General features: G+C 37.7%; 1 protein-coding gene across 8 annotated transcripts in view; it reads left to right on the top strand.

Moving 5' to 3' along the window:
- Positions 1-13,842, top strand: part of LOC111000188 (J domain-containing protein DDB_G0295729) — a 34,025-nt gene that overhangs the window by 14,344 nt on the left and 5,839 nt on the right. For 5 of the 8 annotated variants that reach the window (XM_022269554.2, XM_022269553.2, XM_022269551.2 and 2 more), the window contains 4 exons: positions 10,301-10,438; positions 10,940-11,045; positions 11,229-11,249; positions 11,903-11,994. In XM_022269554.2, the coding sequence (XP_022125246.2) occupies positions 10,301-10,438; positions 10,940-11,045; positions 11,229-11,249; positions 11,903-11,994 (357 nt within the window). Of the gene's footprint in view, positions 1-9,054; positions 9,434-10,300; positions 10,439-10,939; positions 11,046-11,228; positions 11,250-11,902; positions 11,995-13,689; positions 13,758-13,842 lie in introns of those variants that run through there. The other 3 variants (XM_045630946.1, XM_022269550.2, XM_022269552.2) reach the window with 3 other exon arrangements.

The following is a 13,842-nucleotide window of genomic DNA, read 5'->3' as shown; positions in this document are numbered from 1 at the left end:
TTTCCTGATAGGTCTATGTTAGGTGAAAATAAGTATGTAGCCATTTTAATACATTGGATACATTCTTAAGATTTATAAACAAGATGATTTCAATTTCTATTTATCTTTAGTTATTCCAAGATCAAATGGGTTAACAAATCTAACCCAGAATCAACTATGTAATATGTCTCAGAATTTGGCAAGATTTACGAATATGATGTAGATGCGCTACGGCGTGACAACTGGGTGACATTTATGTACGCCGACCGACGAACAAGCTCATGACGACTGTCACCGCGCCGTTCGGTTTTCGTAGAAGTTCGCGCACGAGTGACACAATTGTCACTCTCAGCAACGTTCGTTCTCATTCAGATTCTCGACTTTGGTGTGAGAAAAATAGCGTCATTGTCTGCAGAAAAGCGAACATCCTCTTGGATGTTCGTCTACTCAGACGATATTGATGATGACGTCAATAAGACCAGGACTCTATGATAAAAAACTGAAAGTCTACTCTGACATTAATTTGAAAATTAGAGCATCGGAAGATAACATAGTGTAGAACGTAGTAGCCTGTGGGCACTTTGACCCCGTATTATTTTCCCTTTTCTTCTTCACAGTCTTCTAAGATGACAGACAACGACTATCTCTTAAAATCTAAAAAAATCTTAGAAATCCATATCGGAAAATTACGATTCCATTTCTAAAAAAATTGTCACTGGCACGTGCAGTGCGGCGCTGGAGCGGTGCCGCAACGTTATACTACATACAAATTACTACATCATGTCACGCCATGCGTCGCTCCGCAATTGTCTTGCGAAACGAGGCGGGGAGGGGTAAAATGTCAATGTCACACCGCAACATAAATAATTGCGGTGCGCCGCCGCATCGTGTGGCAGTGCGCTTAAGTAATATTTTGATCTAGTCCAATCTGAATAATAAAACGATATTCTATTGTTACGAGCTAGGGGATCGGATAGAAACTGCCGTCGATTTATTCAAGGGTTTATTTTAATAAAATCTACGAGGAATTCGTTTACACTAATATCTTGAAGTTACGCACAGAAAAGCACTAATAACACACACAATTAAACACTGTCACTAATCACTTAAAACACTCAGTACTTTATCACTGGTTCGCACTTATTCGCACTTTTTCTCTTCGCTGTTTATCGCTTGGAATCGCATTCAAAACTGAACTGAGTGATCGCGTTTTGGCTCGCTTATATAGCCCTGGGAAGAATCTCGAACGATGTTTACGAGAACTTTCTAGGCGGGAGCGCAACTGAGTAGCGATCGCCTAATTCTAGAACGCGCGTACTTGCTATCTCTTTCGCACATTGCTACGTGCTTGTCGTACGACGTTCTAGAGTTCTCGGTCTAGCTTCGAGAAGGTTCTTATCTTTTCTCTCTTTCGCGTATCAAACAGAGCTTGTTCCACACCTAGAAAATTCGTTCTAGAATATTCCTTCTTCACAGGGGTATAACCAGGCCTGAAAACGCCTGAAAACGGGTCTGCTGAAAAGTGTACTATTCGTCTATACGTGTTCTGAAACCGACTGAAAAAATGTTTCAGCCTCCTGAAAACTACGGCAACATTACGTAAATTTCGATTTTCTAATATGTGATTGACCCTCTCCCGAAACGTTCATAAATCATATTTCAGCCTGCTGAAAAGTTCTCTAAGTAGTGGAAAAATCTAAAAACATTGCAGTTGACCCGTCTTCGTAACACCACCCTCTCCTTAGACATGCTCGTCCCGAGCATCATCACTTCCTTTCATCATGATCCTTTTCCCTCGCGACCAAGTCTGCGGATCCTTATCGCCTGCACAAGCTTTACATTTCTTGATCCATTCTTCTACATCTTCACGATAATTAATCCAGTAAAATATTTCTTTAACCTTCCTAAGAGTCCCTTTTACTCCTAAATGTCCACTAGATAACTCAATATGACACATTTCTAGTATGTCGCGAACCTTGGATCTTGGCACCACTAACTGCAAATGATCGCCTTGAGCATTTTTCAATTTGCGACATAACACTCCATTATGTAGAACTAAACTGTCCCATTCAGCCCAGTAACTCTTAGTAGTGTTACTTGTAGATGCAACTTCACTCCATTGTGGCTTGACAGCTGAAGATTTCATCCAGTCCAGAATTGGTTTAATGTCACAATCCTCTTGCTGTGCTATCTGCATCAATCTCCCACCGAAATCTGAATGAATGGTAGCTGTTCGAAGCATCCTCACGTTACCATCCCTTCCGTCCTGTTTGGTGACTTTTTCACTTGGCCTTTGAGACGCATCATCTGAACACCTTCTTAGCTCTCTTTCATGGGTCGATAACAAATCAGAAAATTTCTTTAATTGTTCCTCTGCCTTTGCTAGATGTATTGACAAGGCTTCCTCATAGTTATCCGGAACTGTTCGAACTGCGTTCAACTCTTGTTGTTTACTAGCCTGTCCGTTCACATCGATTACTCTACACATGTCATAACCACAATTTGAAGAGTTGCCTTTAAAGGAGACTTCCTGTTCTCCACACTTGAATATCCCTTTTTCCAAATCTATCTTACATTTGTAAAACTTCATAAAGTCTAATCCGATTATACAGTCATCCACTATGTCGGCAAGAACAACCTTGTGTCTGTAAAAACGTTCACCAATCTTGAAGGTCGCGATACCTTCTCCCCGATCGGCTATGCGTTGACCCGTAGCTGTAACAAGCTGTGCAATTCCTCTAGAAGAGTTTCTAGAAAATGTCTTCAGAAGTTGGTGTCTGATTACTGTTCGTGAAGCTCCAGTATCAAGTGTCACATCACACTTAGTTCCATTGACTTCTCCGTCGATGACTAAGGTATTTCCACGTCTAGCCTTTACATCACCTCGGAAGTCTTTCTTAGGGCACGAAAACCTCATGTGCCCTACTTCCCCACAGATGTAACAGGTTGGCCCACGTTGACCAGTAGCTCTTTCCGTAACAGCCCTAATGCGGTAAGGTTGAGGATCTTTCTGAATCGCCTCTACCTCCAACGCATGGGCTAGAGCGTCCTTCAGGTTCTTGTGGTGACCAAGGTTCACTCTCAGCCTCACTTCACGATCTCTTATTCCATCTATGAAGGTTTGCACTAAAATCTTGTCTGCTACATCTGGTAAGGATGCGTAAGCTTTCCTTACCAGCTTCTCTATTTCCAGACCCCATTCTTGCAAGCTCTCACTTGATCGCTGCATTCTCTCCCGTAATTGAGCCCTGTAAACTGGCTCTAAATGTGAGTCTCCATAACGTGACTCCAAGGCATCCAGCAGTCGCGTCAGCGTCACATCTCCTGTCATAACTTCCAACACGTCCAGGGCTTCACCTCGCAGTCCCAACATAAGGGCAGCCACAGCCTGATTATCTTTCCAACCGTTTATCTTGCATAAAGCCTCAAACTGTACCTTGTAGGCGTCCCAAGAAGAAGAACCATTAAAAGTAGGTGCTTCCAGCGTTCCAGATGATTCCACAAATCCAGACATCTTAAGGCACTGAACCTCCTTTTCTAACTCAAGCAATCGTTTCTCCTGTTCAGAGAACCTACGGTCCAGGTTCTCCAACTTTGAATTTAACGTCTCCGTTTTCTTTGTCTGCATCTCTGCACCTGCTGCAGACACTGTCACGAACTTCTCTTGATTCTCCCTTGGAGTAATTGGCATTTTTCTATCCCCAATTCTGACACCAAAATGTTACGAGCTAGGGGATCGGATAGAAACTGCCGTCGATTTATTCAAGGGTTTATTTTAATAAAATCTACGAGGAATTCGTTTACACTAATATCTTGAAGTTACGCACAGAAAAGCACTAATAACACACACAATTAAACACTGTCACTAATCACTTAAAACACTCAGTACTTTATCACTGGTTCGCACTTATTCGCACTTTTTCTCTTCGCTGTTTATCGCTTGGAATCGCATTCAAAACTGAACTGAGTGATCGCGTTTTGGCTCGCTTATATAGCCCTGGGAAGAATCTCGAACGATGTTTACGAGAACTTTCTAGGCGGGAGCGCAACTGAGTAGCGATCGCCTAATTCTAGAACGCGCGTACTTGCTATCTCTTTCGCACATTGCTACGTGCTTGTCGTACGACGTTCTAGAGTTCTCGGTCTAGCTTCGAGAAGGTTCTTATCTTTTCTCTCTTTCGCGTATCAAACAGAGCTTGTTCCACACCTAGAAAATTCGTTCTAGAATATTCCTTCTTCACAGGGGTATAACCAGGCCTGAAAACGCCTGAAAACGGGTCTGCTGAAAAGTGTACTATTCGTCTATACGTGTTCTGAAACCGACTGAAAAAATGTTTCAGCCTCCTGAAAACTACGGCAACATTACGTAAATTTCGATTTTCTAATATGTGATTGACCCTCTCCCGAAACGTTCATAAATCATATTTCAGCCTGCTGAAAAGTTCTCTAAGTAGTGGAAAAATCTAAAAACATTGCAGTTGACCCGTCTTCGTAACACTATGTTGGTTATATTTTCAGCTGTGGAATGGCACTTGAACTCCGTTTCTTGCGTCTTGTGCGGTGTTTTGTACAAAGAATTGGTCATATGATGTCATAGTCATTATTTTTGGAGCGTTGTATTGTGTTCAATTCAATGTTACTTCGTGTGTCACTCGGTTCCATATGGCTAATTTCCTCACTAATATATGTTTCTAGTTTAGCCTCGCCGTGTTTACGCATTGAACTGTACAATGGACATTTTGACTTGGGCTTTGTAACCATTCTTTAAGTAACGTATAAACAATGATTTAAATGATTTATTAAAATCTGGGAAACAAGCTATAGATATATTTGGACTTAATTAAGATTCTGTCGTTCGACTCTGGGTTTTAAATGTGCCTATTACGTTAAAAATTTACATGTATCTGTGTAAATTCACTGTGAACAAAGACAAATCACTAATGAGCCGGGATCTAACGCGTTCTAAGTGTTTAGGTCCTCACTAATACAATGGTACTGCTATTATTGTCACTCCAGAATTGATTTAATGAATACTAAAAATATAAGTCACATTAATAAACTGTAAAAGGTAGCTCCATTTACTTTTGGCTTGCCTTATACAATATATGTTCAACGTCGCTATATAAAGTACCAGCAAAGCCTTGCGGTTTTACTCGCGTAGGTACCTACCGATCCCGTGGTTGAGGAAAGTATACTAAGTCGGTCTATAGTACAGTAGACTATATAGTGAAGTTATACTTATATTACCGCATTAGGGATGAAAATGATGAGAGTAAATTTTTACGATGCGTTTTAAAAAGAAACCGACACCCTGAAACAAACATACATAAAAACACATGTTTCGTCTAATATTATTAGTATATTGGTATAACTGCACTGAATATAGAATAGTGTAAAGTTTTATTATCAAGCGACAAAATAAGGAATGTTAAGTGTGCTTAAGCTAACGTCGACTGGAATTACAGTCGAGTTTAATTATAATTACCACATCAATCGCATGCCAAAGCGATGAATATTACTCGAATAATTTCCATCACTTAGTTTATGTACGGTATAGATTCTCTTTGGTATTTGTTACTTGGATCGTAAAATACTGGACAAATTGTTAAGGTATGCCACTGAATACTCGTAGATTTTTGGGTGCTTCATTTCAAATCTTAAAATAATAAATTTGAGGAAAACTTCCCAAGAGCTTGGTGTCTCTACTCATTAACAATCCTTTTTAAAGTCTGTAAAACAACATGAATAAGCAAGAAGGCCGTGTCGGAAGCACCGTTAGCCAAAGTTCCCACACAATTCTCATGTTAATACGACATGTCCACCGAAAGACCATATTGTGTTACACATGCTTCCCTAATGAGTGGCCTGTTGTTATGTAAAGCCTAGATAATAGATAACATTTTGAATAATATACAAAGAGTACGACTGCGATGTTTTTTTTTAATTCCATGATTCACCCGCTAGAATATTTTTCAGTCCCTTGGTGTATAGTAGGAAGGACCAATATAAAACTAAATTATAGTAACGCCAACTTTCTGATCAATCAAGTCAGCAATACAATACAATAAACTTAATAGGATCCTAAATGTTTACCTTATGAAGTTACGAATTTAAAATAATAATCACCAAGTGGCTGCACTAAACTATGAAGAAACTGAATTACTAGTTTAAAATTAATTTAAACACTAGCATCCTCCAACTCTCATCCCATCCATTCCTTCCAACATTATCACTGTCAGTCACTTCTGGTGTGTACAAGTATCTCATGCAAACCTATATATTTATTTTAGTAGTAAGTCTTAACCTACTAATTTATCAACTATCTCATTGAATCATCGTTGGAAGAGCGAAGTACCCTGGTGCACAGATCTCTCTAGATAATTCCCTATACAGTAACACAAGGAGCCAATTTTATGCTCATTTTAGTTTCATCAACGGACGTCAAGGCAGAATACGAAATTCTACCCGGATTGACGTCCGCAAGTGTTTCTACTGCCACTATTAAGCAGCGAGTGGTAGCTGCATTTTAACGGTTCTTAAAGAAAAGAGCGTACCAATTCTTCTTGATTCTTAAAGAAAAGACCAGCAAACGCACTCGCGAGCCCTGAACTTATCACTTAATATCAGGTGAGCCTGCAGCCCGTTTGCCTGCTTTTCTATGAAGAAGGGAGACAATTGAACAGGTTTAGTATCAGAGCGATAGTGATACTCTGTTATGATAACAATGTTAGAAATTCCTTGCGTTATTTGGTTCAATCTTATTCTTGCTTAACAAGTTCTATGCCAGCTATTAAGTAATATCTCGTTCCAAATTCAAATGTGATCCAAAAGCTAGTAAACGACCTCGTTAAGTCAGTCAGTATCAAGTTAACAATGCAGGGCAGTGCCACTTGCATCAGCGGTCAGCTAATCGATTTATTATCGCCCTTTGAATACCTGCCAAATGCTTGTTACGCTTGCTTGAGTCATCTGGACATGGGTAGAGATTAGAAAAATAAAAGCTATGGTACTCCGGTAGTGACATACTCACAAGATTAAAAATACGTTGCAACCTTTTTCATGTATAGGTATAAGGTATATAACCTTTGTTGGTTGTTATATTTACGTGATGTTGTTACTATTGCACGAAATATTTCTTATCGTAATTTTCCTTCAGAATTTCTCCAATCTACAATTATCGTACTGTTTAATACATGTAGCAAATTATTTAAATGATATGAAATATATTTTAAATTAAACGTATCCTATTAAAATTCTGATGAGAGTAACGAGAAATGTTGAGAGCTGATAAAACTGGCTTTAACCCTTTTTGGTTCTAAAGATTAAGAGAAGCCTTCGTAAACAGATATACTTATTACAGTTCTATGTCTATTACAAGATGTTCTTTGAGTTGACAATCATGTAAATAATATTGACAAATGTAATGATAATGTTAGTAGAATAAATTCTATTGACTGAGGCGTTTATGTGTCTAAAACTCCAGTGTAGTAGTGAGCACTATTGTTTAAAATAATCTCGTATACAAATCTGCTATATTAACCATCGTGTTTTGGCGATCATGAAAAGCGAAAAAAAAGCAATTAAGACTTAGGTATACCTAATATTATGAACGTTAAGTTAAACGTGTATTAGTCTATGAATAGAGGTCAACAATGGTAATAAAAGCCTAAAGCTATGGTTCCTAACTCTATGGTTTACTAGCCCGTTTGAGATAAGGCGTTAAGGAAACTAGCACGTTGTATTGACGCTGACATTGGTAACGACCCACATTGCCGGCCTAGACATACATGACAATATAAATAGACGCAACTCCCGCGCATCGCCCAATATACAACGTTACATAATTTTTGGATACTCGTTAAACTCAAACTCAAATCGACATCGACCGCCATTAGTCTTCGTACCCTCAGCGAAACCTAACCTCTCAAAAAGGGTTCAGATTAACAGACGTTCTAAATTGGCCGTAGAGTGAACTGACAAAAGATTTGCTTCGTGTCAGTTCCTATACTTTCAGAAATTTGTCTTTTTCTAAATTACACCAACATCACCTTGATGGCTGGAAGCCTTCCACAGTCTGTTTCACAAGGCGTTTTCTTTTGCGAACTAGCAAACTGTGGATTCCTGGTGGGGGTCTTCCCTGAGAATAACGACTTCTAACTCAAAATTCGATTGTACTCCTCCCTCAAAAGGCCGGCAACGCACTATTAAAAATTTTTGGGTACCCGCAGGCACCTTTGTCCCCCTATTATGTAATATTTATAAAGGTTTAACGTTGCGTTGTTTTTTAATGTGTTTGTGATGTAAATGTAAATGCATTGGTGTAAAGTCTTTTAGAAGACATCTTTGAGTTGGCAGATATTGATTTTCTGCGGCATTGATTAAAAATACGATGCGACACTTCAAAGCTTAAACAGAATTTGTATGACTGTCGTTGATTCGTCTGTGCGCAACGATTTGCGTTCCATATTTATGACTGTTGGTTTAAAAACGTTAGGTTAATGCGATCATTGGTGGCCCATGATTCGATTATAAGGAACAACAAATATATTTTTAATACTATGAGCCGTAATTAGTTAATTCATAAATCGTCAAGCTTATTGATAAAGCCTTCATAAGGAAAATATATTATGTTTATTTTATTTTATATCAAAAAGCTAACATGCTTATAGTCATTGGAGAAAATTAATATATGTATCGTTTCAAGATACCCCAGGCATCCCATCATCATCATTTGTCCCTCCTTTCAGGAGTAATTGTTTTGGCCAAAAACACCAAAACAAAGACTCACTGATATCCTGTCTAGTCTGGGATCCATAGTTGCTCCCCTCACACTTTGAAAACAATTCTCCTTTACTTTAAGAATCGATGTATTTATCTATTCGTGTTTATTGTTAGCCTATAATTGCTTGGTAAATTAAATCTTATATTTTTTTATGTACTATGTATGAGTGTCGTTTGTTAATAATAATAAATCCCGTTTAATTTTCAATCATGATAACAAAGATAGTATACATCTTATATTTTTTACATTATCTTATTAAAATTTTGGACCGTCGATCGGAACCCCTTCGCGGGTAAAAGCCTCCTCCAGCTTGTTCCAATTGACTCTGTTCATGGCTTTCTTTTTCGCTTCCTGTTCCAGCTTCTATTTCTTGTGCCGGGCCAGTCGTAAATAAGTAGGTGTATAAGCAAATACCTTTCGTCTAGTACAGAAAACATAGATGCAATAAGGCCATAGGTTTTTAGGGCCTTTAATGCGTTGCTAACGGTGCGACTAGTCGCAAGCTTACCCGGTTCTATAGAAAACAGGAAAGCATCAAACCACGACGTCGTAAACAGCTACCGGTGTTTATGAATTCAATTCAGTTTGATGTTCGTCATATCGACTGACGCGCGTTAATCATAATTTATTGGTTGCTCTTGTGAGAACATGGATAAACCTAGTGTGTACAAGGTAAGTGATTAGGAAAACCAGTGAGGGTGAGAATCAGTTGGGTCAGCGCTAAGCATGTCATATTGACAAGTCATAATCAGCGCTGTGACTCGATTATGAATCTTACTCTGACTCTTACGGGAATTTCTTCTCGAATGCTGCGGCAATAACATAACGCTTTAGCAAAGTTTTATTTAAGGTAGTAATAGTGTTAGTGTAGCATTTTTAAGAGTTAGTTATGTGTCGCTAATGCTTGATTGGTTTCAGTCTCGGATGGGACGAAAAATAACACGAACAAGTTCTTTTCGTTTAGAAAATCGTCTCTCAAGCGGTGGATCGCGAGCATTGAGGTCGAGTTTGTTTTAAAAGAGGGTGGCAGTCTTTTGAAGAATAATTAATAAAAAAATCAGTGGGGCTACAACCTCTTTAGGTCCTGGCCTCAGTTTTCTGAATCTATTTCATGATCATTTTTTAATCTAATAGGCAAGTAGGTGATCAGCCTCCAGTACCTGACACACGTCGTCAATTTTTAGGTCTAAGACATGTCGGTTTCCTCACGATGTTTTCCTTCACCGTTCGAGCAATTGTTAAATGCGCACATAGAAAGAAAGTCCTTTGGTCCATTGGCCCGGGATCGAACCTACGACCTCAGTAATGAGACTCGCACGCTGAAGCTAACACTGCTCTTAATAAATACAAACTACATATAAATACAACCGATTCGTTTCACTTTACATACCTACTACTATAATTTTACTTAAATTTTTGGCGTTTCGTCGGTCGCGACATAAAAATGGCTGAGAAATGATGGTTTAGACTATGTGTCCTTCAAACATCTATGCCTGTATTACGTGTTTATATGCTTATAGATTTACTTTAAATCCACAGCCACCACCAATTCCTGGCATGCGGCCACCGCTTGGTTCTCCAGGCGGACCGGTGACTGCTCCCAAGTCATCCATGGGTTTCGTCATGCCCATCTACACCATCTGCATCATTGTCTTCTTCGTGTATACGCTCAGTAAGGTGAGATATACATGTGGTCACATTTTTTGTATTTAACCAGACCTTGACACGATTTTGCTGGGAATCGAAACTTCCGGTACATATTGACGGCACATGAATATTTTAAATAAGCGTTATATATGAGGTTTCTAAAATAACAACCGTCAACCACACTCACACACGCCAATTCACATACTCATACATTTACACACACTTAAGATCCTACACGACTTTTGTTTGATTAAATGTAATCTAAGGGTTCACAATGTTTGAATAAAGTACCAAATAGCTATGCAACACAAATTATTCGGCAGATAAAGTTCAGAATAAAAAACTTCGCATTTCATGACGAATAGCGCTATCTGACAGTCATGAAACGCAACAAACACTAGTTTATCCTACCAATAAGTAATAAATAGCCTATTTGGAACTTAGGCGGACATTGTGAAACAGACTCTAAGATTGCTTTTTCTTTTAATTTTGTTTTAAACATGCCACATATACGTATGTTTTATTCTTCAGATTATATTCAAACGCACCGCGATTCCATACGACCCAGTTACTCCAGACCCTCAGTTCAGAAGACGAGTGTTTCGAGACGATTCTAGAACTTCGCCTGATAAACTAGGTAAGCATTGTTTTTTTATCTTTCATATTTCATTCACAGTAATGATCATAATTTTAGAATCTAAAAGGCTTGTAATGTTTCATTACATTGTGTAATTAGAATCATTAAAATACGCTACATGATATGACATATCAGAAATTATTATGGTTTGTATTTACACAATTTTAATTAACACGCTCCCAGGACACAAGGAAACTGATGCGAGTGAGTACTAATTATTTTATTTAGGCCATTTGCAAGGACTCGTATACATAAATTTTTAATTAGTACCCTTTTTTCCGGCGCAGATTAATATGATTTTAGTAACAGGCAAATACACTACAAAATGTCACACGTGTTGATTAAAAGAAATAGTGGAGAGACCGCGTGGAAGATGTGAAACTTCGTAATGTGGAATTCGTAAAATCGGAAGGGGTAGAACTTGATTTTAGTGAAATCATATTTTAAAATAAATTTTATCACAATGACCGCATCTTTGTGAATGAAATAATTAGGGATGCATCCGATACCGATATATCTCTCCATTGCATTGGAATATTGGACGCTAATCGTTGCTAACGCATGAGTGCCACGCATTAATACTAGCTGTTTCTTTCTAAAACAGCGCGTAGCTTTTTTAAACGTTTCACACAACCTTGATGGAAGTCGCATTAGAAGTTTCACTTCAAAAATATAAACTTTTCAAATATTGCGGCTATAGTCTATCGATACCGGATACCTAACACATCCCAATGGCACTACATATTATATACCTTACAGACATTACTTTATATTACACCTAGCCCCTAGAATGTTAGTTGTAGATAGAAATCCCTGCTTGCCCCATACAAGGTTATTGAAAGGAGTTTGGCATTCAGGAGATATCGAGATAGCGGCCCTGCGCGCCCGTTTAGAGGAGACGGAACGCGCAATGCAACGCATCATGGGTCAGCTTGCACAACGCGATGCGGTACTAAACCTGCCTTAGGTGGAAAGCGATGCGCTTTTCTCGTGTGTACGCGCCCTTAGCATGTTTATATTGGAGTCGATGATTTCGAGCATGTTACAATTTGAAAGTTATTATTTTGCCTCAGATTTAGAAGTTCATTCAAATTTCAATTCCCGTCAGTTCATTCAGTTTGCGATGTAAATATTTAGGCGATTTCTATATTTAACGTATACGAAAGAAGCTCGTTTGTTGATGCGTAATATAAACGATTTCGTATGCGAATGATATATGAATAATACGTTGTTAATCAGCTTTTGATTCTATACTCTTGCAGTACTATTATACTGTCTAAAGCAGGCCTCCCCAACCTCCGTGTTCTTCTCTTCTTCCTCTACATTATTTTTTTATATCTAAAATTAAATTGCTTACTAAAGAAACCTAAATGAAAGGTTTTAGGAAGAAATTACTGGAAAATTTAACGACACCGTAAGTATATATTAAAACAACTGAAAAACTGAAATTACAAATAATTATTCAATTGTTTTATTATAAATTCGAATAGCCCTAGAAGTAGCATTGTACAGTAGACAAAGAAGTCTTTGATTTGTAATATATTTTTTATTATATCTTTGAAAATTATCAAGGCTTATATTGCTCATCGTAATCAAACGTTTTCTAGAAATCGACAATTTGGTTTATTCATCGATTCTAATATTTTCGTGCTACGGGCTAAGGCTTGAATCCTCTGTTGATTCTATTTTGTTAACCTATATTTTGTCTATATTTAACACTTGAAATTGTAGTTTATTGCCAATGTATGAATGATTGATCCAAGTCCAATATTAGAAATGAGTTGCGTGATTTTTCGTTGGTTAGGCGTTTAGATGCTTGAGGCATGGTGACGGTTCTGAATGCTTGTAGAAAAGGATTAGGAGGGAAATAATAAACATATGTACCTATGTGAATTTAATAAGGTAATACGGATTTTATAAGAGTTTATGTCTGTTCACAATGTATGGATAAAGTACCAAATAGCTATGTAACACATAAATTATTCGGAAGAAATTTCGCGCTACGCAACAATAGTATTTATTCTACCAATAAGTAATAAATAACAAAACATCAGTGAGGATTTAATTGAAACATATTATAATGTATGCTAATACAGTATTCATTTTATTATTTCCCTTCTACCTCCATTCTTAAACAATCAACGATGTGTTATGGCGGTTTCTAGGCACATGGTCGGAATGCTTATGTACCCCGAAAAAGAAATATGTTTTGTACCTCCCACAAATAACCGTAACCATTATTATAGGACGTTATATTAATAATATTTTTTTTACAGAATTTACTTTCTAATTGAAAGTATTATATATGATGCGCAAATACTGGTAGTAAATTATCGTAAATCGAGTTTTGGCCGCATTCCAGGATGCAAGCGTGCTATATCAACGAAACTATTTTAGACATGTCCTTCATAATATAAATTACGTTTTTCCTTTATTATTGGAAACACAAATCACCAAATAGTTGATTAATAAGATGAAGTTTACCCTTTAAATCTAAGTAACTTATATACAGGATATATTTTTATGAATTTAATTCATTTCTTATTTTATCAAATCATTTGAAAATCTGTATGCATTTAACCTAGACGTAAAGTGCGGTAGAAGTTTTATTTTTGAATGCTCATGTCCTAATTATTGGTCACAGTTGTCACGGCCATATCTGGCCTGGTAGCGGAGGTGCAACAGCAGATGGAAGCGAGCCAGCAAAGACAGGTCTTGCATGACGTGGATATGTGTTGACAGCATCTCCTTTTTTATGTTTATCCCTTTCATCAGCCATTTTATGCTTTTTGCAGTC

The sequence above is a fragment of the Pieris rapae genome, chromosome 13 (genome assembly GCF_905147795.1).
Source record: "Pieris rapae chromosome 13, ilPieRapa1.1, whole genome shotgun sequence".
Lineage (NCBI taxonomy): Eukaryota > Metazoa > Arthropoda > Insecta > Lepidoptera > Pieridae > Pieris > Pieris rapae.
This window is presented reverse-complemented; position numbering and strand designations above follow the sequence as displayed.